The 27,278-nt window shown below is 39.4% G+C and overlaps 1 protein-coding gene across 5 annotated transcripts in view; it reads left to right on the top strand.

Annotated features, from left to right (window-relative positions):
• Positions 1-27,278, top strand: part of cacnb4a (calcium voltage-gated channel auxiliary subunit beta 4a) — a 354,028-nt gene that overhangs the window by 103,787 nt on the left and 222,963 nt on the right. Inside the window, exon 1 of one of the 5 annotated variants that reach the window (XM_087989317.1) lies at positions 8,705-8,754. The exons of the other annotated variants lie outside the window; for them this stretch is intronic. Coding sequence (XP_087845443.1) covers positions 8,716-8,754 — 39 coding nt within the window. The 5' untranslated portion in view covers positions 8,705-8,715. Of the gene's footprint in view, positions 1-8,704; positions 8,755-27,278 lie in introns of those variants that run through there. 5 annotated transcript variants of the gene reach the window in all.

Here is a 27,278-nt window from a genome sequence, read left to right as displayed (position 1 = left end):
GTCTCTGAAGAGGTGCGTTTGTTTGTATGTTTCTTAATGGACGGCAGAACACTGTGCTCAGGCAGAATATTCTTGTAGCACAAGTATGGAGGATGCTTCTTGCTTTGTTAACATAATTTCATTTAGCTGGATCCTAATGTGCTTTAGCCATTTTGCATAGTAAACTGTAATATTAGAATAAGTGGCATTACAGCACTGGTGAAAAAGCTCTGTTTCCTTTGATAGATTACATCTGCCATTAGCTACTTTTAAGATACAGTTAATGTGAAAGGTTGTGATCAAATGGATCTATTTCGTTAGGTACAGTGATTATGATGCCTATTTTATGTTGATGAATGTTTTCCTCAAGTGAGTTATGTGCCATATCAATCCATTCCTTTTCTTAACAGACTGTAGCTTTCTTTTGACTTGTCTAAAATTGGTAATGCACCTTTCACATCTTCCAGCTTTGACTGAGAGTGATGTATAATTGAGATTAAAAGTCTTTTCCATATAATGTCGTAATGGCTGCTTTTAACAGCAGTTACTGTCTTCCATGAACACTATTTTGGGAGATGTGTAAATTGCACGTGACAGCACGGATATTTTATATTGGTATGTTCCAAATGTTATAATGAGGATAATCTTATATGACTAACTTCTGATATAGATTCTATTTTGAAAGATTTGTTACATAGTTTTGCAATATCCTTTGATTGACATTTAATCCTTCTAAGCAAATTACAAACCTTAATGACGCAAGTGAGCAACGTTGGCTGTTTTTGAATTTTAGTTTTCTTCTGTGCACAGTGCTACTTTTAAAGAAAACCATTAAACTAGTGTGAGATCTCATCCCTGGTTTCTTGAATATAGTCCCTTTCTAATAATTATAACAAAACTTAATTTCGTCAAGCCTCAGAATTTGGAGGGCAAGTTAAAAGCAAATGTTAGCTTTTGATCGAGTGAATGTTGCTGTCTGATGAGGGAACTGGCACAGTGTTGATAACAGCAGTAGCCCATGTTGTTATCAGCAATGTTTGGATTACATAATATAACTGTAAAACGATCATGGCTTGACAGCATTATACTTGAGCAAGTAAAATTGTGTAAAATTCAATTATTTAAAGAACAATGGTAGATTGATGTGAAACTGTGAGGTTGACTAAGAAGGGAAGACTTATTCACAGCCTGAAGATGAGATGCTTTAAAACTAATAAAGTAACATTTGATTATGAAGTGTGGCCCTGTTGTACTATAAACGATGTGACTTCTAGTGTGTGTGCATTGAAGCTTTGTGAACAGCAACATGATAGTGACCTGATAACTTCCTTGAAGGAGGAAAGTTGGTCAAGACAATAAGAAGACCTCTCTTTCTCTTCAAACTCTGCCGTGGGATTATTTTAAATTTCATCTGACTGGGCCTTGGTTTAATGTCACATCTGAGCGATGTCAGCTGCAACAGTGCAGCCCTCTCTCAGTACCCACACTGAAGCATCAGTCTGGATTGAGTGCACTAATTTTAGGGCCAGTGCTTTTACCTGTATTACAGCAACCTCAGTACTTTGTGTGAATGGCTGTGATATTTTTTGAATGGTTGCAAAAGTTATCAGGAGAAATTATTTCATGTGAAGAGTTATGACAGAGCAGAACTACAAACTGTCATTGAGAAAGAAGCCATTGTGTATTGTTCAGAGAGCAGTTGATTTAATATTAGAAAAGAGATGTCATACCATAGCGGGAGCTAGGTGACAGTATTGGTGCTGACATTCCCTAGCAAACAATCATCATTAATGTAATAGACCAAGTTGTCTTACTCTATGCTATAAAGGTTTTACAGGTTTTGTATAGTAATACATCAGTCACCATGGAAATACTTTTGGTAGCTAAACTAGAATGCCTGAGAACATTCCGATGGCTATTTGACCCATCATGTTTGTGCTGACTCCTTGGAATACTGTTCTAAACGATCCTACTTTGCTCCATGAAAAATAGAGAATGCTGGACAAACTTTGCAGGTCTGGCAGCATCTCTAGAGAGAGAAAAACAAAGTTAATGTTTTGAATCTAGTAAATTTTCCGAACTGTCCTAAAGATGGACTGGCCAGAAGTGTGTTCTGAAGGAGAGTCACACCAGACTCAAAACGTTAGCTCTTTTTCTCTCTCTACAACTGCTACCAGACCTTCTAAGTTTCCCCAGCGTTCTGTTTGTTTTAGATTTTCAGTATCTGCTGTATTTTGTCTTTGAACCTATTTTGTTTTTTTTCTGCATAGCCTTAATTTTCTTTTCCCTTTTCAAGTATACAGTTTTCAAATCTTGCATTAAATCTCCTCTTAATCATCTCATCTCAAAGGAGAGCAATTGTAGCTTCTCAAGTGTCTCCACAAAACTGAAGTCTCTCTTTTGTACCATTCTGATGAATCTCCTCAGCACCCTGTCCAAGCTTTGACATCATTTGTGATATTTGATGTCCAGAATTACTGAAGCTGAGACCTAACCAGTAATTTATAAATAATTGGCATAACTTATTTTGTGGGCTGTATAAAGATGATCTAGTGTGAGAAAAGATACTGATGGATCAGGTGATGGAACACGTGAACTCTGGGATTCTCGGGAGCTGATGACAGTGGAGCTTATTTTGTGGAAAGTAATAATTTCCTACATTATTTCCTGAATCTTGGAATTTCTTTAAGTAAATGAACTAGACATAATACTAAATGTATTAAAAACCACATCACATGCAGCATTATGGTATGAAGTAATCAATATTTAAACATGGCCACAAAGCTTATAAGCACTTGGCTTCAAAATGTGTGTACACTTCAGTTTGAATCCCAAACTGGTAGCCGTTAAGATGCAGAGTGTACTTTGATCCCTGCTAAGGAAGATACTTGGGTAAAGGCAAAAAGAATGCCAGAAATAAATGGAAAATGTTAGTATAAATTGTAGCAATTTTATATAAGAGGAAAACAAGTATCCATTCAATTTTTGTCATTTTCTCAACCACATTAATTAAAAATTTTCACACCTAATTGCTGATCTTTCTCAAGATTTCTTAACATTCTAGTTCCTAAGTAAGCATCCATCAGTCTTTTAATTACTTCACTCATTGCAGTGAGTTTTAAACAAAGTGATTTCTTATCAAAGGTTGGGAGGTAGGGCTGCAGTAAGGAATCAATCATTTCTCAACTTTGCTTCCAGCCACATCATGATGTCTCATTCCGAGAAGAGGACGGGACTGGCTCAGTGCAGTTTTCACCTTATGTTTTCTGAATGAATTACCATAGTGTCATCTGTAATGGTGTATAATTTAAACATAGCACTCCAGATACCAGACTGAGCTTCAAACTGAAATGCAGACATTTTGGAGCTAAGTGCATACAATCTTTGAAGTAATATCTAGAAATTATTTATTTACTTGCGCAATGCTTGCAACATGTAATTGCTTCTTAATATTTTAGCAATCATAAGTCCTGATTAAACAAATTGAGAGGAGCAAATTATTGGAAACAGTACTGAAAACAACAAATGCTGGACATCACAGCAGGTCAGACAGCATTCATGGAGAGTGAGCAAGTTAATGGAAAAGACATCTAGACTCAAAACATTAGCTTACACTCTTTCCATGGATGCAGTCTGAGCTGTTATGATCTCCAGCATTTGTTGTTTTTAACTAAATAGCTGTTTTACAAGCAGACATTATGGCAGACACTGAGACAAATTTCCTAGGTGTGCTGAATTATACTCAAGACAACTTTGTGACCTGGTTATTGGGTTAGCAATTGTCTGTTTTGACAACTGGAGGTCATATGAATTGCTTACAGTTTTCCGATTTTAGAACTTTTGAATTCACCAGTGCATTATTTAACCACAAGTTGGAATGTGGAATTTGAGGAGGTGAGGTAAATGACACAGATGTCGTTAAGGGGATGTTAGATAAGTCTATAAGAGGGAAAAGATTGGAAACATATGTAGAAATGATTAGGGTGGAAGGACGTTGGTTTGGAACATAAGCACCATTTGGGTTAAATGACATCTTTCTGTGTTGTAAATCTGATGCAATTTCATGTAATCTTCAACAAATTGCCTTACATTTTAAATGAAAATTAATGTCAGTTGTGGTGAATGTGACTGCAGATTTTACCTCTGAACCTATCTAATGTGCAGCAAACTGCAGTTTGAAAACAGTAAGACAATTCGTTTTTGTGAACTTGATGGAGAGGTAAATAATATCCAGGATACCAGGGATGATTCTCTGCAGTTTTCCAAAACAATATTTTGCATTCATGTGGGAGTACAGTTTCACATGTCACCTGAAAGATGGCACCCCAGCTGTGTAGCTTTCCTTCAGTGTGGCACTGGAGTGGCAGCCCAGACGTTTTTGTTCTAACCTTGAGTAGGACTTGTACATTTAACAGTCCAATTCCAAAAATCAGGGGTGCTACTTATAGAGCTAGATTTTACACGTTCCAATATAGCATCACCTGGAATATGTCATTGTTGTGAGAAACAAAGCTCACACACTTCAATAATTGCAGTCCGAGACAAAATCTGAATCAGCAGTGTCCTTTATTTTACTCTTGCAAGAGGGTGTCATGTCCAGTGTCTACAAGGCAAGGGACACACACACACCAAATTCAATTAATACATGATATTTATATAATTTGGTTTTTTTTTCATTGCTCCTCCCCTATTTACATCTTCCACTTCCCTAAGACCGGCACCCATTACTCCTGTTTATCTCTTGCCTTATCCGGCCTTGTCAGTGACAAAATGCTTATTTCTGGCCTCACAAAGCCGTTTGACCTCATCCCGCTGTGGGTCATTGTTCGGCATATTCTTTCTTCACCATTATCTACTCCCTCCATCTGTACCTTCCCCTACCATACTGATCCTTATGACCCTTTTAATTGGGGTTTGTTCCTGTGTTTTTGTAAAAGTGGGAAACAGATGTTTATACCTACTGTTTTTACAGGTGTATCTAGCTTAACTTCCTCCCCTCACAGCATCTTATCTATTTGCCTGTAATATCTACCATTGTTTTGCAGTCACGTTTCATTCTTGCATACAATTTTAGCTAATACAAAAACAATTATGTATTTCCTCCACATAGTTTCCATTCTTGTTGACTCAGCTCTTGGCTAAAACAATTACACACTGGTGTGAGTACATTTACTTTGTATAAGTAATTAGAATTGCAGAAGTAACACTACTTTTCCTATATCCCACATTGTTTACAGAGGAACCTTCAGAGATAGTTGATCACCTATCATTTATTGGAGATAAGAATTGAAAAGATCATAATTCATTCCATTTTGAACTATTAATGGGCAGAAATGTTAATTTGGTTATCTGGATTAGATTTGAACCCACCTGATGGCTTTCAGTAGAAGATCAAGACCGAATTTTCTTTGTAATCAAAGCTTTGTTGCAAACAAAGGAAAAATTGACATTTACAAGCATCCAAACAAAAGCGAAATACTGTGGATGCTCAAAAATTGAAACAAACACAGGGAATTCTGGAGAAACTCATGAAGTCTGGCAGCATATGTGGAGAGAGAAAAACTGAGTCAATGTTTTGAGTCTGATATTACTCTTTTCAGTTCTGAAAAAATATACTGTATTCAATGTTAACTCTGTTTCTCTCCCCACAGATGTCACCAGACCATATGAGTTTCTTCAGCATGCTCTGTGTTTATTTATAAAGCAGATTTTGTGATGTCAGGTCCTTCTAAATGCTTCATGGGCAATGAAGTCCTTTTGAAGTGAATGACTTTAATGCAGCAAACATGCTGTGCACACCAACGTCTCACCATTATAATGACATAAAGGAGCAGATATTTCACTTTAATTATGTTGGTTCAGGGATAGACTTTGCCCATGACACTGTGATATTTCCCCTGTTTCTCTTCAAAATGTAATACAGGATGTTATGACTGTCTGGGAGCACGGTAAGGATATTATTTCAACATCTCATCCACGAGACAGCACCTCTGACGATGCAGCACTCCCTTATTATGATGCTAGAGAGGTAGCCAAGATTATACACTCACGTTTTTGGAGTGGTAGTTGAAATCATGGTCTTCTGATTTCAGAGACAGAGGTGATGATGGAGCAAAACCTAATATCCAGCAAATAGAAAGAAAAACTATACAGATGTCAACACCAATGGGACATTACCTCGAAACAATTTTCAGACGACTAGCCTTACTTGATCCTGTATTTTATCCAGTCCTGTAATGGACTTAATTTGTGCTATTCAGTCATTTCAATTAATTCAACTCCCTTCGTGAGGACTATTTGGATGGTTGTTCCTTTGTATTTTGTGACAGTTATTTAGTTTAAGTGCCAGACAATGGGATCAGCATTGTTTACAAATACTAGTGAAAGTTGTTTATAGGAGAAATTATTTTCAATGCATTTTATTTCTAATGGCCTTTAACAATATAACTCAGATCTATCATCCTGCCGCCATTCGGAATTTCTTGTAGTTGATTGAATAGCCTAATGGACGTGAGCTTGTCAACTGTGAAAACATCTCATCAAGAAAAACTAACTTTGAAGGGACAAGTATAAAAGTCACCGACAAAAGTAACATTTCATTGATGTTAGTTGCTTCAGGCTCCTGGCGGAGGAAAGCTGTGGTCCAAAAAATATTTTTATATTCCATGTGGCCAACCACTATCACCTTGACAGTACTGTGCAGGAATTCATCTTGAATTGTCTTCGTCCTTCTTGCCCATGTACCTGCTCACTCGTGGTGTAATTGTATGTGATATCTCTGGGTTACAAAATGGAGCATCAGCTTTTAACTGCCATCCAATGAGCTCTGTTGCAAGCACATCAATCTGCATATCAGTCAATGACAGGATTGATTTTTGGCCATGATGTATTCCATCACATTCTTCTGCCTTCCTTCTATTGCTGCTTGATACCTTGTTTTGACTCTATGGAGAGGTTTTGAGTAACTGGAGTAAAGGTCTTTTTTAGAGGTGCAAATTGTTGCATGGCAAATGACCTTTGGTGATCACTGTTTAACTTCAGACCTTAGGAAGAGGGAAAGGGAAAAACAAGGAGAGAAAAGGAGAGGATGAAGGTTTACCAAGAAGCCAGTGGTACATTTGGCAGTTTGCCATCCTTTAAGTTATTAGAATTGATTTTTGTTTCCTATAGTTACTAAGTTGCAATAACTCAGCCTGCAATGTTATCTGCACCGAGGCTGATAGTATAATGAGCGTTTTCTGATTTGGAATGCAATGCTTTAAGAGCTAATTTGTATTCCAGTGAAATTATGTTTTTCTTGCATTACAGGGCACAACCATATAAATAGATCCGTTTGCTCTGTTCTCTTTGCCCCACATGCTGAGACGCTTCTGTTTTATTAGGTGCCATGAAAGGGAAAACACAGCCAGAACTGATGTTTTGCCAGGAACTGCTGAATCAACTTTAATCCTTTACATGGATGACAACCCCATCCATGCCACATTCAGAGTGATGACACTTCTTTGAAAAACATTACCTTTTGCAACCCATTCTCTAGTTCAATTGGTGAGAATTTTACACTTTGCATTTTCCACATTTTGTTCTAATTGTTAGCAGGGTCGAGACTATATAACCAATTCCTCCCAGGGGTCCTGCTACAATTGCATTGCACCAATTTGAAAGCCTCTTATTAATATTTTTGAACACTTAATTGGCAGCAAGAAGCAGTGTTTTCTGCACTGCTCTATACAATGCACTTAACAGTGTCTGAAGGTTCCTTGAGACACAGGCATCGGCACCCACGCTGGCAAGTAATAATAGAATCAGCCCTGCATCTGACTTCCAGCATGCAAGCTGATATACTGTCATAGCAAGACCTTTCTGTTTTAATATAATGGATTTGAACCCTATCATCAGGCGACATCTTGCTCTGAGAATTTTATAGGAGTACTTGTGTAAACACTGTTTTGTTAGGACCATCAACAATGGGCATCTTTCGAGAGCAAGAATAATCTGCGACTCAAATGGTATTTAGTTGTACACAATTTATTTCTGTGCCAGTCTCCTATTAGACATTTTGCATTGTGCCACCACGGAGGTGGTGATGACAGGGAGGTATTTATAGCATGTTAAATGTGGACAACATTTTAAACTCTGCTGAGTGACATTAGCTTGGACATTATCCCGGTCATTCATCATGTGGATGGAGTGATATCACTGTATGACAATATATAAGAGAAACCAAAGTTAAAGGTGCTCAAATACAAATTAGTTTTAATTTTAAAAGAAAAATTGGGCTCATGGCCAGGGAGAAAACAGCTTTAAAACTCCCACTGCCACATCAGCATCAGTTCTTTGTCTATCTAAAATCTAGGATTTGAATACAAAATGTAGGGATTAACAGTGAGAAAACACTACGTTTAGTGCTACTCACATCATATATCAATTTCGTTTGTGTTGGGAATAATACTGGAGTAAATACTACAGGTATAATTGCGCTCAAAACAAAATTGTATATAGTAAAATATAATGGAGCTGTCTCTTCAATCTGAAGAATTATGTATGCTATCATTACTGTGATCTCATCAGCTATTGAATCCTCTTTATTGGGGTTTATCGTGTCAACATTAATAGTCGTCTTGGTGTGTTGGACTGTAGAAAGAATGATTTTTAAAATGTAGATGCTCTCACATCAACATGCAAATTCCGAGATAATGTGGCTTCTAACATTCTGGTAGGCTGACGCTGCCCTTTTCAATGTTGATACTTCTTCAGGAATGGCTGAACACAATACAGGTAAATTTGAGCTTTGTTTGCTGGGTGATCCAGTTTATACCATTGCTGTCTTTGTGCCTACCTGCCTTTTCAAACACACACAGTGGGTTTGTCATCTGCCTCACAAGAGCCCTATTGAACAGCAGCAGACCCTCCATTATAGAACAACAAATATTAAATTATGTTCTCATGGCTTTTTACTCACTTAGGGAAACAGTTTGCTTTAGTTGTGCTTTAAAAAGCTTCAAGTATCCCAAGGAAAATTACTTAACATTCTTAAAATTATTTAACCAGCTCAAAGACAGAATAGCGCTGAATTGCTGTATTGTTCTTTTAACCCGCTACACCTCTTGGTATATTTGTATTTTCTGTGATTTACAATGTAGCTTTAGAGAATGATTATCTATTGTGTTTCATGGTTGAGAAAAGCCATGATTGTAGAGCAACCTTCAGAAGGAAGACATCAGATTGATAGAAGCTTGACAGCACAGTTTGACTTGAGGAAGCCAAGACTGGACTCAAATTGATTGAAAGGTTAAGCAGATATTATATGGGAATTAGATCACTTTCACTAGTGATGAATGTATCATGAGTGATGACTGAATTTGATAAAGTAAATTGGACTATGACTCTTACTATGTGTAACTAATGTTGCCATTAATTAGAAATGATTAACTTATTGATGGCAAACATAGTATTTGCAGGTTGGTTTGTTTCTGTCTCTATAATTTGATAAAATTTTGTAGTATGGAACCTTGACAATTGCTGAAAAAAAGTAAATTTTGTTGAACTTTTTTTTATTTTGCACTCATCTGATTGGTTGGCATGTGGACTCTGGTAGAGGCATTGCAATGGAAAATGCATCAATTAACAATGGCTGGCATTTGTACTGTTCGTTCTTTGTCTAGAACCAGCATTCACTATTTCAAAATCAGTGGTCACCCATTAAAATAGTGATGAAGCAAGACTTTTTCTCAGAGCGTCATGAGGCTTTGGAATTCTCTTCTTGAAAAAGTGGTGGAAGCCCAATCCTTGAATATCTTTAAAGCATGATGTAGAGATGCTGGTATTGGACTGGGCTGGACCAAGTCAGAAGTCACATGACACTAGGTTATAGTCCAACAGGTTTATTTGAAATCACAAGCTTTCAGAGCGCTGCTCCTTTGTCAGTTGAAGTCTTCACCGGATGAAGGAACAGCACTCCAAAAGCTTGTGATTTCAAATAAACCTTTTGGACTATATCTTTAAGATGAGCAGGTTGGATTCTTGTTAAGCCAGTGGCTAAAAGGTTATTGGTGTCAGCAGGAATGCTGAATTGATGTCAGGTGTGATCTTATTGCAGAAGAGACTCGATGGACTGAATGGCCTATTCCTGCACTTAATCCATATGTTAGGAATATAAATAAATGTTTGTTGAATTTAAAAAAAAATTGCTGCAACTAAGTACAGTTGATACTAATAGTGGATCTGTCTAGCAGCAATGCCTCAGCTGGCATTGAGAATAATTGATGCTGATGATGGAGTTACGTGCTGTGATCAAAGGTCTTGGATAACATCTTCTACCTGTCACTTATGAGCTTTCTCTGAATGCACATATTGTTTACTGGTTTGCACTCATCTTGTCTGTTGTTTGCCATATTGCACAATAATTTATTCATTAATATTATTTTCCTTGCATGCAGGCTTTTGGTTGTTTATCAAACAGTAGTTCTGCACTGACACTTTGCCGGCAGAGTCTTCATAAATGAGATGAAATGAAAAGCATTAAAGCTTGTGATATTCATGGTAGTATCGGAAAGATGTTGTAAAACGTGAAAGGGTTCAGAAAAGATTTACAAGGATGCTGCCAGGCTTGGAGGATTTGAGCTTTAGGGAGAGGCTGAACAGGCTGGGGCTGATTTCCCTTGAACGTCGGAGGCTGAGGGGTGACCGTTTAGAGGCTTACAAAATTATGAGGGGCATGGATAGAGTAAATAGACAAAGTCTTTTCCCTGGGGTCAGAGAGTCCAGAACTAGAGGGCATAGGTTTAGGGTGAGAGAGGAAAGGTATAAAAGAGACCTAAGGGACAACTTTTTCACATAGAGGGTGGTATGGGTATGGAATGAGCTGCCAGAGGAAGTGGTGGAGGCTGGTACAGTTGCAACATTTAAGAGGCGTTTGGATGGGTATATGAATAGGAAGGGTTTGGAGGGATATGGGCCAGGTGCTGACAGGTGGGATTAGATTGGGTTGGGATATCTGGTCAGCATGGATGGTTTGGACCAAAGGGTCTGTTTCCATGCTGTACATCTCTATGACTCTATGATATGATTGCACAGTTATTGTTGACAAATATTTGAGGTGTTTGCATGGAGCCATATAGCATAGAGGAAGCCATTCAGGCCATTGTGCCTGTCTCAGATCTTTGAAGTAAGTATCGAATTTTGTTTTTTCCATATTCTTTCCCCATAGCCTTTCCGCATTTTTGACTTACTAATCCTGTGTGAATTAAACTTTTGAATCTGATTCCACCACTACTTTGCATTCCAGATCCCCACAACCCAGTGCTTTTTAAAAGACCAGTCACCTGTTCTCCTCCCAAGCTTTCTTTGTCAACTGCTTCTTAAATCTGTGTCCTCTGGTGACAAATTCTGCTGTTAATTTTTCTTTATTACTCAAACAAAATTCCTGTATTGAAACTCACCTTCTCCTTCTCTGCTCAAAGGAACTCATTTCCTGATCTTTTTTAACCTCTCTGAATAACTGAGGTCCCTTTATCACAAGTCCACAAGGAACGGTCAGAAACTAAAGCACGAACCCAACACAACATCCCTGAGGGTGACCCTCAATGTCCTTCTGAGAACGCATAAGAAAACAATAGCAAAAGTCAAAACCAGAAATAATCTACATGCTGGATTGACATAGGGTGCTGCTCTTATAACAACACTCAGACCTCAGCACTAATGTTAATATTCTCCATGGTTGAGGATTGTGCACCAGTCTGGCAAAGGTCATCACTTATGCATTTTGTGGACTCTCAACTGAACATGATATATTTATCATAAACCCGGACCTTCCACTCAACATATGGCTTCTTGTCCTCACTTTGCTCACCCAGCCACAACTGCTGATGATAGAAACCTACAAGCTGTCTCTACTGCTACCCACCCATTGCTCATCTTCCTTCTCAGCATCCTATATGACTCGGCACTCCTGAGTCAGATCTACCAGTAGACATTCTTAGCATCAAGGAAAGGAAAATGTGGGACATCACTCACATGTTCAAAATCAGAAATTGCTGGAAAAGCTCAGCTGGTCTGGCTGCATATGTGGAGTGAAATCAGAGTTAATGTTTCAGGTCCAGTGACCCTTCAACTGACCGAAAGAAGGGTCACTGGACCAGAAACGTTAATGCTAATTTCTCTCCACAGATGCTGCCAGACCTGCTGAGTTTTTCCAGCAATTTCTGGTTAATTTTAGTTTCTGATTTCCATTTTTTTGTTCAGTAACAAGTTCTTTGGGACAAACCATCAGGCTTTGAACTGCGATGAATGGCAGGCTTTGAACTGCGATGGTGAGAGTGGTTCAGGACACCCCAGTGCCCCTATGCAACCAATCTCCATCACTGGATCCTCAGCTCAAATCTAGTATGCACTTGTGGAGAGAGAGAGAGAGAGAGAGAGAGAGAGAGAGCGAGGGAGAGAGAGAATCCTGCACGTTACCAAACAATGTCACTGCTATAAATCAAATAGAGAATTATTACCTTAAACTCAGCAAATGAGGAAGCTTGTGCTGATCTTTATTCTGACTTACTGTTTCATTGAAACTCAACATAAGCTCGAGGGACAACACCTGTTTTTTAACAGCCTTCTGGATGCAACTTTGAGTTCATCAGTTTGTGACTATAAATTCTACCACTGTTTTGTTTCCTTTCTTTTCATATATCAGTTTTAGTCTTGTTTTTTTCTCCAGCTTTTCCCTTTAGATGACAGCTGTTCACTACTCACCCATTCATTTAGCCTGTAAACACATCTTTGGTTTCTTTACCTATCCCATTATCACTGGCTTTCCCCACCAATGCTTTTGAAATTAATGCCTTCCTGTCACAATCCTTTCCGTTTTTTACCCCTGACAGATACAGATCCTGTTTCGCCAGCCTGTGACATTTCTATTTTTTCACAATTCCGATCAGAGTTTATTAAGCTGAATTGTGGACTCTGTTTCTGTCTCCACGGATGCTGTCGTACCTACTGAGTTTCTCCAGCATTTTCTCTTTCTGTTTATAATAGAAATTGCTAAGGGTGGTGGCCATGAAGTGATAAGCAAACTGCTCATTGGCACTTGCTCAAAATCTGTAGCTGCCTCTCAGCTCAAACAACAATTGGGCCTTTTTTTTCTTTTTGATGTATTCATCTTTATAGTTGCTTCTGAATTTATTGTGATGCTCTGTTACATACAAAATAAAGGAACCATTTCTTGATTTACCTGCTAAAAGTTGAATCCTCCTCAATATTTGAGCCTGAAAATCTCCTCCAAAGTAATCAATGTTGATCAGCTAGAAGATAGGAAAACTGTTTAAGTGCCATTAACCACATTTTATGTAAGGGTATATGTTAAAGATTGTTGAAGTAAAAGTCTGAGAATGAATTTTTACTTTTCTTTAATATCAGCTGGTCTTAGAAGACTGTGAGTGAATGATCACCTAATCACTGTGAGTGCTTTGACCTGATACTAGATTTCCTTATGTAGAATTGCTGCAGACACTGGTCTACCTGACCCAAAGACATATTTGTCAACGAAAATGTAGAAAACTGCACAAAAGAACATGGAGCATATTGCTGTCCAAGAAACCAATCACTGAACTTCAGAACTGGATATCCTCAAATTAGAAATCTGCATCAAAACGTCATTCATCCTGCAGTGTAGTAAAGAAATGGCAAATCCCCTCAAGTGTTTTTGGGAACTAAAACATTTGGTTGCCCGATTTGCTGGGTAGGTTTTAAGTATCAATATTTTAATATCAACCAAACTATTAATAAACTGCTGTAAATATGCATTTTTGCACCTCGCTGGGCTTCTTCAGTGTGTACTATTTTGGTAATTTGCACAGATTGAATGTTTCACAGCTCACTTTCCATATTCTTTATCTGTGTAAGTTCTGGTAACAGAACTATAACAACAGTGAGTAGCAAATCAATGTCATAATCTGTGATAAACCTGCATAATATTATCATTTGGGAATTTTAATTTTAAAATAGATTTAAAATTGATGCAGACTTTTGGTTCTTCTGGTAATTTATTTTTGAGGTTAGAAAGTTATTTGGAATAGTGAACTAAATATAATTTTGAAGAAGATATGAAATTTAGCCAAGTGCCCATAAAGAGTATCTGTGGTGTTAACACTTGAAGTACTTACAAAATTGATGTTTTGTGAACTGCAGGAAAGAAAGTACAGACACCACCAGTAGTTTTCAATTCAGAATTAGTTTTCAGTTCAGAATAACTGTTTTGCACTGAAAAGAGAGTTAGGCGAGGGGAACTGGAAAGAAGTCTGTAGGACATCAAATCTGAAAAGAGTCAGTTAATTAATAAATTATAGTAAAGCTTGGAATGACATTTCCTGGAATTCAATATCTATAAAGGATATTGCTGGGAAACAGATTTAAATCCCTCTTGTAGTTTTATATTAAGATCTTTTTAAACTGATATCTCCTTTTTTTTTAAACTTTGTGTAATAAGCTTGTCTTTTTGTTAAAGAACATTGACAGCTTTGTGTGGCTATGTTCAGTGATTAACCATCATGGTAACCAAACAGGTAGATGAGAGTAAACCAGTTGATGTGGTGTATATGGATTTCAGCAAGGCGTTCGCTAAGGTTCCCCATAGTAGGCTATTATACAAAATGCAGAGGAATGGGATTGTGGGAGATATAGCAGTTTGGATCAGTAATTGGCTTGCTGAAAGAAGACAGAGGGTGGTGGTTGATGGGAAATGTTCATCCTGGAGTTCAGTTACCAGTGGTGTACGGCAAGGGTTGGTGTTGGGTCCACTGCTGTTCGTCATTTTTATAAACGACCTGGATGAGGGTGTAGAAGGGTGGGTTAGTAAATTTGCAGATGACACTAAGTTGGTGGAGTTGTGGATAGTGATGAAGGATGTTGTAGGTTACAGAGAGACATAGATAAGCTGCAGAGCTGGGCTGAAGGTGGCAAATGCAGTTTAATGCGGACAAGTGTGAGGTGATTCACTTTGGTCAGCGTAATCGGAATGCAAAGTACTGGGCTAGTGGTAAGATTCTTGGTAGTGTAGATGAGCAGAGAGATCTCGGTGTCCAGGTACACAGATCCTTGAAAGTTGCCACCCATGTTGACAGGGTTGTTAAGAAGGCATACAGAGTTTTAGCTTTTATTAATAGAGGGATCGAGTTCCGGAACCATGAAGTTATGCTACAGCTGTACAAACCTCTGGTGCGGCCGCACTTAAGAGTATTGTGTACATTTCTGGTCACCGCATTATAAGGAGGATGTGGAAGCTTTGGAAAGGGTACAGAGGAGATTTGCTAGGATGTTGCCTGGTATGGAAGGAAGGTCTTATGAGGGACTTGAGGCTGTTTTCGTTGGAGAGAAGAAGGTTGAGAGGTGACTTAGTAGAGACATATAAGATAATCAGAGGGTTAGATAGGGTGGACAGGGAGAGCCTTTTTCCAAGTATGGTGACGGCGAGCAAGACGGGACAAGCTTTAAATTGAGGGGTGATAGATATAGAACAGATGTCAGAGGTAGTTTCTTTACTCAGAGAGTAGTAAGGGTATGGAATGCTTTTCCTGCAACGGTAGTAGATTCGCCAATTTTAAGTACATTTAAGTTGACATTGGACAAGCATATGGACGTACATGGAATAGTTTAGGTTAGATGGGCTTCAGATTGGTATGACAAGTCAGCGCAACATCGAGGGCTGAACGGCCTGTACTGCGCTGTAATGTTCTATGTTCTATGTAACCAATTGCAAAATTTAAACATGCGATCTATCAAGCCAGGTTTCAATCTGTGATCTGACCTGTCCAGTACTACCATCAGCGAGGATCATAACAATTTTCATATGGTGTGTGAATTACTCTAAAAGTGTTTGGTGCAAAATGGAAATGTTCATGACCATTTCCTAAGATTTGTGTTTGTGATTTAGCTACCCTGTTCAGTGTCCACAATATAAATTGCATACAAAAACATATTTTTGCAGATTTAATTGTCAGAATTCAGTATTAGTATAGCTGTAAATTAATTGGATGCAAATAAAAAGGTGCCGCCCTTGGCTGAGTTAAAGATTATGGATTTAAGCTCCATTTTAGTGATTTAAATACATGGGTGACTTCAGTCTGTGTGTAGACGGGGAGAACAAGTTGAGCACTTAAGCTGTGGAAGATGAGTTTCTGGAGTGTGTTAGGAATGGTTTTCCAGAGCAATATGTTGAGGAGTCAACTAGAGAATGTGCTATTTAAGAATGTGCTAATTAACAATCTGTTGTTAAAAAAAACTTGAGGAATGAGTGACCATAATATGATAGAATTTTCTATTATGCTTCAAAGTGAAGTAGTTCAGTCCAGAGCAAAGTTGTCAAATTTGAATGAGGGAAACTATGAAGTTGAGGCACAAATTGGATGAAGTGGATTGGGCAAATACATTAAAAGGCATGACTGTGTATAGACAATGGATAGTCTTTAAAGAACTATTACACGACTTAGAGCAACTATACCTTTCTTCAAGGTGCAAAAACCCCTAAGAAAAAGGTCAGTTAACTGTGGCTAACAAAGTTCACGATTGCATAAGATTAAAAGGTAAGGCCTATAAAGTTGCCAGAAATAAAGGTAATTTTGAGGATTGAGAGGCTCAGTGTAATCAACAAATGAGAACTAAGAAACTGAGAAAGAAAGGGAGAATAGAATATGAACACAATCTAACAAAAAATAAGAAATGGACTGTCAAAGCTTTTATATTTAAGTAACAGGAAATGTTTAGCTAAACAAATGCAGGTCCATTAAAGGTAGAGTCAGAAGAATTTATAATGGAAATAGAGAAATGACAGACAAGTTAACTAATTACCTTGTGTCTGTTTTCACTGAGGAAGTTGCAAGAAATCTTCCAGAATTAGAGATCGAAGTGGCTAGAGAGAATGAGGAAATGCAGAAAATTAGCATCAGTAAGACGATTGTACTGGAGAAATCAATGAGGCTAGAAGTTAATAAATCCCTACAGCCTGATTGTCTTCATCCCAGAGTGTTGAAAGAGGTAACTGTGAAGAAAGTTGATGCATTGGTGGTTATGTTCCAAAATTCTATAGATTCTATAATGATCTCAATTGGACCATGGGCAGAAAACCACACAGGACCTCGCTATGGCTGGTAAAATGTCATTGGAGATGGGCCACAGGCATGGCACTCATTTTTACACATTTCTGCCCTCTCCCAACATCCCCACCACTGATCTCACCCAACGCTGTGCTCCCTACCCCTTTTCCAACTTGCTAGCACTGTCCCACTGAGAGGCTGAGAGTTGTTAAACTCTATTCCAGATATCCTTTTGTAACTGATGTTGTTAAACAGCGCATCCAAATATTCAACATGAAATATATGCTTATTTTCACTCCAGTCATGAAGTATTTACCTTTGATTCATCAAAGCGACAATAACACACAGACTTTAAGTGACTCATCATTCACTGTCTCATGGCTTCAATCATCTCTTCCACATTGCAGATCCAGGAGTTCAACCTAACTTATTGTTTATCCATTGTCAATTGTCAAGTAGTCAAAACAACTGAGATCGGCACGGTGGTGTCAAACACACTAAAGCTGTGGCCATGTAGGAAAGGAAACACTCTGATGGCTTAACAAAAGACTCCAAACTAATAAGCAGAACATTTATACAGGGATCAGGAAGGTCTACTTTACATGAGATAAAGTATATTGAGCTCTGGTAATAACCATGGAAGGAAGCCCTCGCAAATAAAAGCCATGTTTGGGTATTTGGATGTATCTAGGCAGACTACTCTAGATAGGGCAAATGACTTTCATGAAAGTAGACAGAATGTATACCACAGTGTAAACACCGCGCCTTTTTATGTTTTTTTTCTACATTTCCAATTGTGAACTGAAATGAGAAAAGAACTGTTTTAAAATTAAGAGTTGTTGGTGGATTGCTGCATGTTTTGAGAGTGAGTAACCTACACTCATTGTAAGCAGCATTTACACGCTGCCTCTTTGAGCAGTGGCTAAAGTGTGGTTACAGATGAGTTGGAGCCAAGAGGTTGTGCACAGATGGTGCTTTGGTTGGTACAAGTAGCTGATTAATAACTGGACACTCGTCCACAGACCAATGATAAAGGCTTCAGGTTTGCCAACAACTGTTGATTGGTTCAGAGTTAACTTGAATGCCTTGGTGTTGTGAACAAATGCAGTGAAATCATCAGATCTGCACCAACTCAGCAGCTCTCTCTCTTCTCTGCAGTAAAAATTAATTGAAGCAGTTACTATTAATTGGGACTTTGAATTGATACAAAATCTCTTATAATTGAACTAGCCACCCCGTGCCTCTTAAAAATCAGTGGTAGCATCTGAAGAAGGATGACTGAAAAGCAACATTCTGATGATGCAGCACAAGTATAAGAAAAATCTCAGCAATCCTTGTGATCACAAGTTACACAACTGTCTTTCCAGAATTTCTCTCCATCCAAAGTACCATTTTCTTTGTGTGTGTAAAGGGGAAGTTATAATTAATATTAAATTTTACTCAGTAGAGTCATATGAGTTACCTATCATAGCTAGTGTCCAATAATTCACAGAGCCATATAGCGCAGGAAAGGCCCGAGTCTGTACTGACATAACTACCAGTAAAAGTGCACTAATCCCAATTTCCTGCATTTGTCCCATACCCTCGAATGTAATGGTATTTGAAGTGCTCATTCAAATATGTTTTAAAGGATGTAAGGTTTTCAGCCTCCACTACTTTCCCAGCAGTGCATTCCAGATTCCCACCACCCACTGAGTTTATTTCCAAATCCCCTCTGAAAGACCTGCCTCTTACCCTAAAACTATGCCACTCATGATTGATTCCTCAACCAAGGGGAACAGCTGCTCCCTATTCGCCCTGTTCACATCCCTCATAATCTAGTACACCTCAGTCATGTATCCCCTAAGTCTTCACTGCTCTAAAGAAAACAATCCAAGCCTATCTAGTCTCTCCATATACCTCAATTTCCCCATTCTAGGCATTATCCTAGTGAACCTCCTCTATAATCCCTCTGGTGCTATCACATCCATCCAGCAGTGAGGTGATCAGAACTGCACACAATACTCCAGCTGTGGCTTGACCTATACTCTGTGTTACCTCCTTGCTGTTATACTCTATGCCTCAACTGACAATAGGAAGTGTTCCATCTGCCTTCTTAACTATCCTATTGACATGCTCTGCCGACTTCCGAGATCTGTGAATGATTACTCCAAGATCCCTCTGTTCCTCTAAGCTGCCCAGTATCCTGCCATTTATTAAATACTCCCTTATCTTGTTTCTTCTTCCGAAGTGCATCACCTCACAATTATCAGGGTTAAATACCGCCCGTGGTCTGCTCATCTGACCAACCCATCTATCTCCTTCTGTAACCTACAACCATCCTCTTCACTATTAATCGCTCTGCCAATATTGGTGTTGTCTGCAAATTTGTTTAACATTTCCCCCAACATTTTAATCTATATCATTTTTGTATATAACAAATAATAAGGGTCCCAGTATGGATCCTTGTGGTACACAGCTGGTCACCGGCCTCCAGTCACTCAAGCAGTCGCCTTCCACTACCAGTATATCTAAGGTAGATTCTCATCCATCTCATCAACATTTCCCTCAATTCCTTGTGCTTTGATCTTCTCAGTCAGTCTCCCATGTGGGACCTCGTCAAAGGCTTTGCTAAAATCCATATAAACTACATCAATTGAACTTCCCTCATCCACACACTTGATCACAATTTCAAAAAATTCTAACAAATCTGTTAGGCATGACCTCCCTCTGACAAAGTCATGCTGACTATTCCTAATTAACTGATGCCTTTCAAAGTGGATATTAATTTGATCCTTCAGAATTTTTTCCAATTGTTTCCCTACCACTGACACAAGTCTCACTGGTTTATAATTTCCTGGTTTATCTCTAATAGTGGAGCCACATTAGCCATCCTCCAGTCTCTGGCTCCTCCCCTGTGGCTGGAGAGAAATTTAAAAAAATGTGTCAGTGTCTCTGCAATTTCCTGTCTCGCCTCCCACAGCAGCATGGGATGCAATTAATCCAGCCCAGGAGATTTGTCTGTTTTTATGCACAACTGATATCTCCTCATTTCCATTGTCAAATTGTGCAAGTTCCTCACAGTCCCTTTTCCTGAATTTCTTACTTACCTTCTCCCTTTCCAGAGTGAATACCGAAGAAAAGTATTCATTTAATATCCTTCCAATACCCTGGTATACATAGGAATTCTTTTAAGCACAGAAACTTGATCCATGCTTTTATTAACCTGGGTTAACAACACCTCATCTTCCTTCTGGGCAGCCTATAACCTGAGGTCTCAACATTAAGTTCTCCAATTTCAAATAACCTCCCTTCCCATCCCCCGACTGCCTTCCCAGCCTCTCCCCCTCCCTTTCATTCCTCTCATGGACCCGTCTTCCAGCTACCAACTGGATTCATTCCTCCCATCCACCAACCTGGCTGTACCCTCTACCTGTGTTCACCTATCCCTATCTCACCAGCTTGCCCTCACCCATGCCCCTTTATCTGCAGCTCCCCTTACATGCACCCCCAGTCCTGAAGAAGAATTACACCTGAAACGTTGACTTCTCCACCTCCTGAAGCTCCCTAGCTTGCTCTGTTAGTCATAGAGATGTACAGCACGGAAACAGACCCTATGGTCCAACCCGTCCATGCCGACTAGATATCCCAACCTAATCTAGTCCCATTTGCCATCACTTGGCCCATATCCCTCTAAACCCTTCCTATTCCTATACCCATCCAGATGCCTTTTAAATGTTGTGACTGTACCAGCCTCCATCACTTCCTCTGGCATTCCATAAACACACCACCCTCTGCATGAAAAAGCTGCCCCTTAGATCTCTTTTAAATTTTTCCCCTCTCACCCGAAACCTTTACCCAGTAGTTCTGGACTCCCCCACCCCAGGGAAAAGACCCTTTCCATGACCATCATGATTTTATAAACCTCTATAAGGTCACCCCTCAGCCTCCGACACTTCAGGGAAAACAGCCCCAGCTTATTCAGCATCTCCCTCTAGCTTAAACTCTCCAACCCTGGCAACATCCTTTTAAATCTTTTCTGAACCAGTTCAAGTTTCACAACATCTTTCCGGTGGGAAGGAGACAAGAATTGCACGCAATATTCCAACAGTGGCCTAACCAATGTCCTGTACAACCGCAACATGACCTCCCAACTCCTGTACTCAATACTCTGACCAATAAAAGAAAGCATACCAAATGCCTTCTTCACTGTCCTATCTACCTGCGACTCCACTTTCAAGGAGCTATGAACCTGCACTCCAAGGTCTCTTTGTTCAGCAACACTCACCAGGATCTTACTAATAAGTGTCTAAGTCCTGCCCTGATTTGCCTTTCCAAAATGCAGCACCTCACATTTATCTAACTTAAGCTCCATCTGCCACTCCTCAGCTCATTGGCCCACTTGATCAGGGATCCCGTTGTAATCTGAGGTTACCTTTTTCGCTGTCCACTACACCTCCAATTTTGCTATGATCTGCAAACTTACTAATTATACTTCCTATGTTCACATCCAAATCATTTAAGTAAATGATGAAAAACAGTAAACCCAGCACTGATCCTTGTGGCACACCACTGTTCACAGACCTCCAGTCTGAAAGACAACCCTCCACCACCACCCTCTGTTCTTCCAGCTTCTTGCTTGTCTACCTTGAATTCCAGCATCTACAGTTTGTTTGGTCTCTAACTCTATCATACAAGCAACTATGTATTGTTTCGGCCTTCCTCACAAGTGGAAATATCTTCTCTATGTCAACTCTATTGAACTGGCCCATGGTAATGTTAAGGGGACATGGATTCACATATCACTCCAACATCTGGTGGAATTTACATTCAATAAGTAAATCTGGAACCCAAATCTAGTTTCAGTAATGGTGACCAAATTTTTTTGTAGTTTTCAGTGTTAACCCATGTAGCATACAGTGCATGGACTGAGTTCTTTCTTGATGAGTCAGATACCTTGAAGTTTATGAATAAGTCTAACTGTGTATTATGATCCAAAATCACACACTTACACAGAATCTGGATGCTGTGCTTCCTGTTACTGTTCATTACACACACAACTGATGGACTAAACTGACTGAATTTACATAGTGTGATTGAAGGTGAGGCAGGGACTTTTATATTGAAATATCACGTGTTGCAATATCCTGTTATATCTTAAAACATACATTCCAGTCTAGTCTGGAATCCATACCAGAATGCAACAATGACTGTGACAATGAGCATCAATTGTTGTAGAATCAAATCCAGGATACTATTGCTCTTGAGGAAAGAAAATCTGCCATCCTCACCCAGTCTGACCTACTTGTGACTGTAGACCCACAGCGATGTGGCTGAATGCCCTCTGAAAACACTCAGCTCAGGGGCAATTTGGCATGAGTAATAAATGTTGGCCTTGCCAATGATACCACAACGCTTGGCAAAACAATGAGAAAACCACAAAATTGAAAATCTGTATCAGAACAATTTTGGCTATCTATTTCCCATGCAATCAGTGGATATGCATTAATTGGACACCTGTAAAATATTGTCCATTGGCAGCCCGACATTCATTGCGGGGGCTGTGGTATGGTAACACTCAGGTCCATAAGCTTTTAGATTAAGTCTGAAAAAGGTTTATCCTTGAGATGCAAATCAATCTTTCTGATGCATTAAAAACCTAGAGACTGCAGGAAGAGTGCTGCTTGCCAGGGTGTTCCAGTTTCTCACAGGAATAGAAACAGAAATCGGAGTTGCATCCAATAAATCATTTGGCAATGTGTCTCTAAATCACCCCATAACTCAAATAATACAACAGAAATCCATCAATTTGTTTTCAAGCAAATAATTGTTAATGTCAAGGTTGATGGTGACTTACCAATTCTTTTTGGTATTTACAAGGAGTGATGCAATTCATCCAATTTGTTGGAAAATGAATCAGCTCTTCCAACTTAAAATCAACTCATTTTCTTTAGGCTTTAATAATGGCTCTGAAAGCACCATTATTTTTCTTACACTTTCTGGGCCAATGTGACAGAGTTTTGGTTTTAGTCTCATGTGTCCCTTGCTGGACAGTAGCTGTAGATCATTCTATCATTCAAACTTCCTCGAGACACATCCTTCATTTCTTTACTTGTTCCATTACTATTCATTGATCCTCAATGACCAAATTTCTTTTTAATTATTCGATCTCTCTCGATCTTTCCAATTGTTCTTTATCTGCCCTACCCTTTAACACTTGCTTAAAACTCATCTAAATTCTGATTCTGTTGAAAGGTGATTCATTTAAAATGTTGGGCATTACTTTTCAGAATGCAAGGGTCTTCCATCATCAGTGAGAATCCCTTTAGGGAGAGTGTGAGTTGATGTGTAGCCCAGTTGCTGGCTCTCTCTCAGGAGGGAGGATTTCTAGCTTCAAAGATCTTCTGGTCATTCTGATCAATTGGGCAGCCCTCTTGTCCCAGTCAAAAACAAAGCACAAGAGCAACGGCCACTGCTGGGCTTACATCTAGTAGTTGAATGAATCTTAGTACCGGGATCCAGGTCAAAGGCATTCACCGTTTCAAAGGGAGGAAAACAAAGCTGCTGACAGCTCATAATTCTCCCGTCATTCCAGCAATGAAAGTGAAAGCATTTTCACTCCCGTGTTCATTTGCAGTGACAAACTCTATTAAGAGTTTCCTCCAGCTGGTGATGAAGAGGTCTATGCTAAGGTTTCCCATTCACTGCCTGAAGAAAGCAAAAATGAGGGATGGAGTTTGCTGCTTTGCAATTAGCTATATCACTTATTGGTCCAGGCTAAAATCGATGTTAAGTGATTTGTTGACTGAATTTCTCTTTGACAGAGCAATTGTTTCTTCAGCCAGGATGACATACGTCTGAACTTAAGTACGATGACACAGTTTACATTGTTGCTGTATTAGTTCTGACGCACGTTTGGAAGCATAAATCAAAACAGAAATATTAACTGGATTTCCTTGCCAAACATATTTACAATTTAATGCTGTAAAACCTCCAGTGTTGCAGTCTTCAAAATTAAAGATTTTTTTGAAACTATGTTGAAAGAAGATCTTATATCCGCATTTCCCCTATCATAATCTCAAGAGGTCACAGAGCATTTTGCAGATTTGTAATGCCATTGTGTAAGGTCAGATTGTAGCAGCCAATGTGCATATAGCAGAATGTCAGACACAGCAATGAGATAGATGACCAACTTAAATTCTTCAATAGTGTTGGGTGGTTAGCTTATTTGAATACATGACTGGAGAGTATTGTAGAATATAGACATCTCAACATCCCATTCCATCTGGGGAGGCCTGACTGATGGCAGCTAGGCCACTCCGCATCCCTTGAACTCTGGCCTTGCTCAGGGACTGAAAATTCATGTATCCAGCTACTGCAAAACAAAATCACAAATCATTTGATGGACAAAGGGTCAGCCTAAGGTTAACTATTGCCCTCAATTATCACTAAATTATCAGAGACTTAGCCAGGTCACTTATCAGGACAGTTTTTTTATTGGGGCCCAGGTAGGACATCAGTTGCGCTAAGTGACAAAATGATCTCTTTCCAACCAGAATGGGTTGAAGTTGCTGTAAAATATGAATTTGTTAAATCTACTGACTGTCTGTATTAGGTTAATTGCAGTGTGGCTGGTAGTTCTGCCAAGGTTCAGAGCAGAGCCTGATGATTATTGGTGGGATTGTTTAAAAGCCTTTGCACATTTTTCTTTATGGAGGAAATCTTCAAAAGTGTGTATAATGAGATATAGCAATGGATCATTGCAAAGACCCATAATGCAATTTGGGTGTTTACCTCCCCTTCCCAATTTTCATCCCTTTTTTAAGTTTGTACTGAAGCTGTTGACTCCTACAGGTAACATAACTGTTCTGATACTTCATCCAATTCTCCATTCATTATTATGCAAGCCTGGGTGTCAAAACCTTTTCCAATTTTGGATCACCTAACATAGTTGAGCCTGATGTAAAATCACCTGATCCATATCAGCCATGACTCAGTTGTTAATATTTGTGTCTGAGTTAAAGGGTCGGTTCAAATCCTACTCTAAATCTTAAATGCAAAAATCAAGGTTGATATTCCAATAAAGTGCAGTACTGAGGGAAGGCTGGACTCTTGTAGATGCTGTCTTTTAGATGAGATCTTAAACCAAAGCCCTATCTGTTTGTGTAGACATAGAGAATTCTGTGACACTACAGAAGAAGATTTGGGGGTGGGGGACGTTATCTGAGGAAAATGTCCAGCCATGACCTTATTGAATGACAGAGCAGATTGAAAGGTCAAATTGGTTTCCACTAGCTCCAATTCTTAGGCTCATACATTTACCTTCTGCTTTGTGTCGCTTTGTAAGACATTACAGAGACAAGTATTAATTCGCTGTCGTAAAGCTGTTACTTGAAAGGGTTATGATGTTGCAGAAAAATATAATGCGGAGGAAGACAAAGAAGTAGACAACAGTTGGAAAGTAACACTGTTGAGGTTTCCGAATGGTATTTTAGTCGAGAAATATTCTCACAGTACAAAGGCTGGCAGTGTAACTTGCGATTAAACATTATTGATTAAACCTCAGCCTGCGTTTTCTCCATCATGGTGAAACTGGTGGCCAGTCCTCCTAATGAACACTGAAACGTTTGATAAGGTTCCACGTGGTAGGCTATTGCACAAAATAAGGAGTTTCGGGATTGAAGGTGATTTAGTGGTTTGGATCAGAAATTGGCTAGCTGAAACAAGACAGAGAGTGGTGGTTGATGGGAAATGTTCATCCTGGAGCTCAGTTACCAGTGGTGTGCCACAAGGATCTGTTTTGGGGCCACTGCTGTTTGTCATTTTTATAAATGATCTGGAGATGGGCTTGGAAGGATGGGTTAGTAAATTTGCAGATGGCACTAAGATAGGCAGAGTTGTGGATAGTGCCGAATAATGTTGTGGGTTACAGAAGCACATATATAAGATGCAGAGCTGATCTAAGAAATGGCAAATGGAGTTTAATGTGGAAAAGTGTGAGGTAATTCATTTCAGAGCAAGTAGCAGCATTGCAGAGTATTCGGCTAATGGTAAAATTCTTGGCAGTATAGATTAACAGAGATATCTCGTTGTCCAGGTGCATAATACCCTGAAAGTTGCCACCCAGGTTGGTAGAGTTGTTAAGAAGGCATATGGTGTGTTGGTGTTTATTGGTAGGGGGATTGAATTTCTGAGTCAGAAGATCAAGCTTCAGCTGTACAAAACACTGGTAGGGCCACACCTGGAGTATTGCGTGCAGTTCTGGTCACCGAATTATAGGAAGGATGTGGAAGCTTTGGAAAGGATTCAGAGGAGATTTACTAGGATGCTGCCTGGTATGGGGGGAAGGTCTTACGAGGAAAGGCTGAGGGAATTGAGACTGTTTTCATTAGAGAGAAGAAGGTTGAGAGGTGACTTAATTGTGACATATAAGATAATCAGAGGGTTAGATAGGGTGGACAGTGAGAGCCTTTTTCCTTGGATGGTGAAGGCTAACATGAGGGGACATAGAGTCATAGAGTCATAGAGATGTACAGCATGGAAATAGACCTTTTGGTCCAACCCGTCCATGCCGACCAGATATCCCAACGCACTCTCGTCCCACCTGCCAGCACCCGGCCCATATCCCTCCAAACCCTTCCTATTCATATACCCATCCAAATGCCTCTTAAATGTTGCAATTGTACCAGCCTCCACCACTTCCTCTGGCAGCTCATTCAATACCCGTACCACCCTCTGTGTGAAAAAGTTGCCCCTTATGTCTCTTTTATATCTTTCCCCTCTCACCCTAAACCTATGCCCTCTAGTTCTGGACTTCCCGACACCAGGGAAAAGACTTTGCCTATTTACCCTATCCATTCCCCTCATAATTTTGTAAACCTCTCTAAGGTCACCCCTCAGCCTCCGACTCTCCAGGGAAAACAGCCCCAGCCTGTTCAGCCTCTGCCTATAGCTCAAATCCTCCAACCCTGGCAACATCCTTGTAAATCTTTTCTGAACCCTTTCAAGTTTCTCAACATCTTTCTGATAGGAAGGAGACCAAAATTGCATGCAATATTCCAACAGTGGCCTAACCAATGTCCTGAACAGCCGCAACATGACCTCCCAACTGCTGTACTCAATACTCTGATCAATAAAGGAAAGCATACCAAACACCATCTTGACTATCCTATCTACCTGCGACTCCACTTTCAAGGAGCTATGAACCTGCACTCCAAGGCCTCTCTGTTCAGCAACCATCCCTAG

The sequence above is a fragment of the Chiloscyllium plagiosum genome, unplaced genomic scaffold (assembly GCF_037043375.1).
Source record: "Chiloscyllium plagiosum isolate Xiang-an unplaced genomic scaffold, Cpla_swu_hap1 HiC_scaffold_7, whole genome shotgun sequence".
Lineage (NCBI taxonomy): Eukaryota > Metazoa > Chordata > Chondrichthyes > Orectolobiformes > Hemiscylliidae > Chiloscyllium > Chiloscyllium plagiosum.
This window is presented reverse-complemented; position numbering and strand designations above follow the sequence as displayed.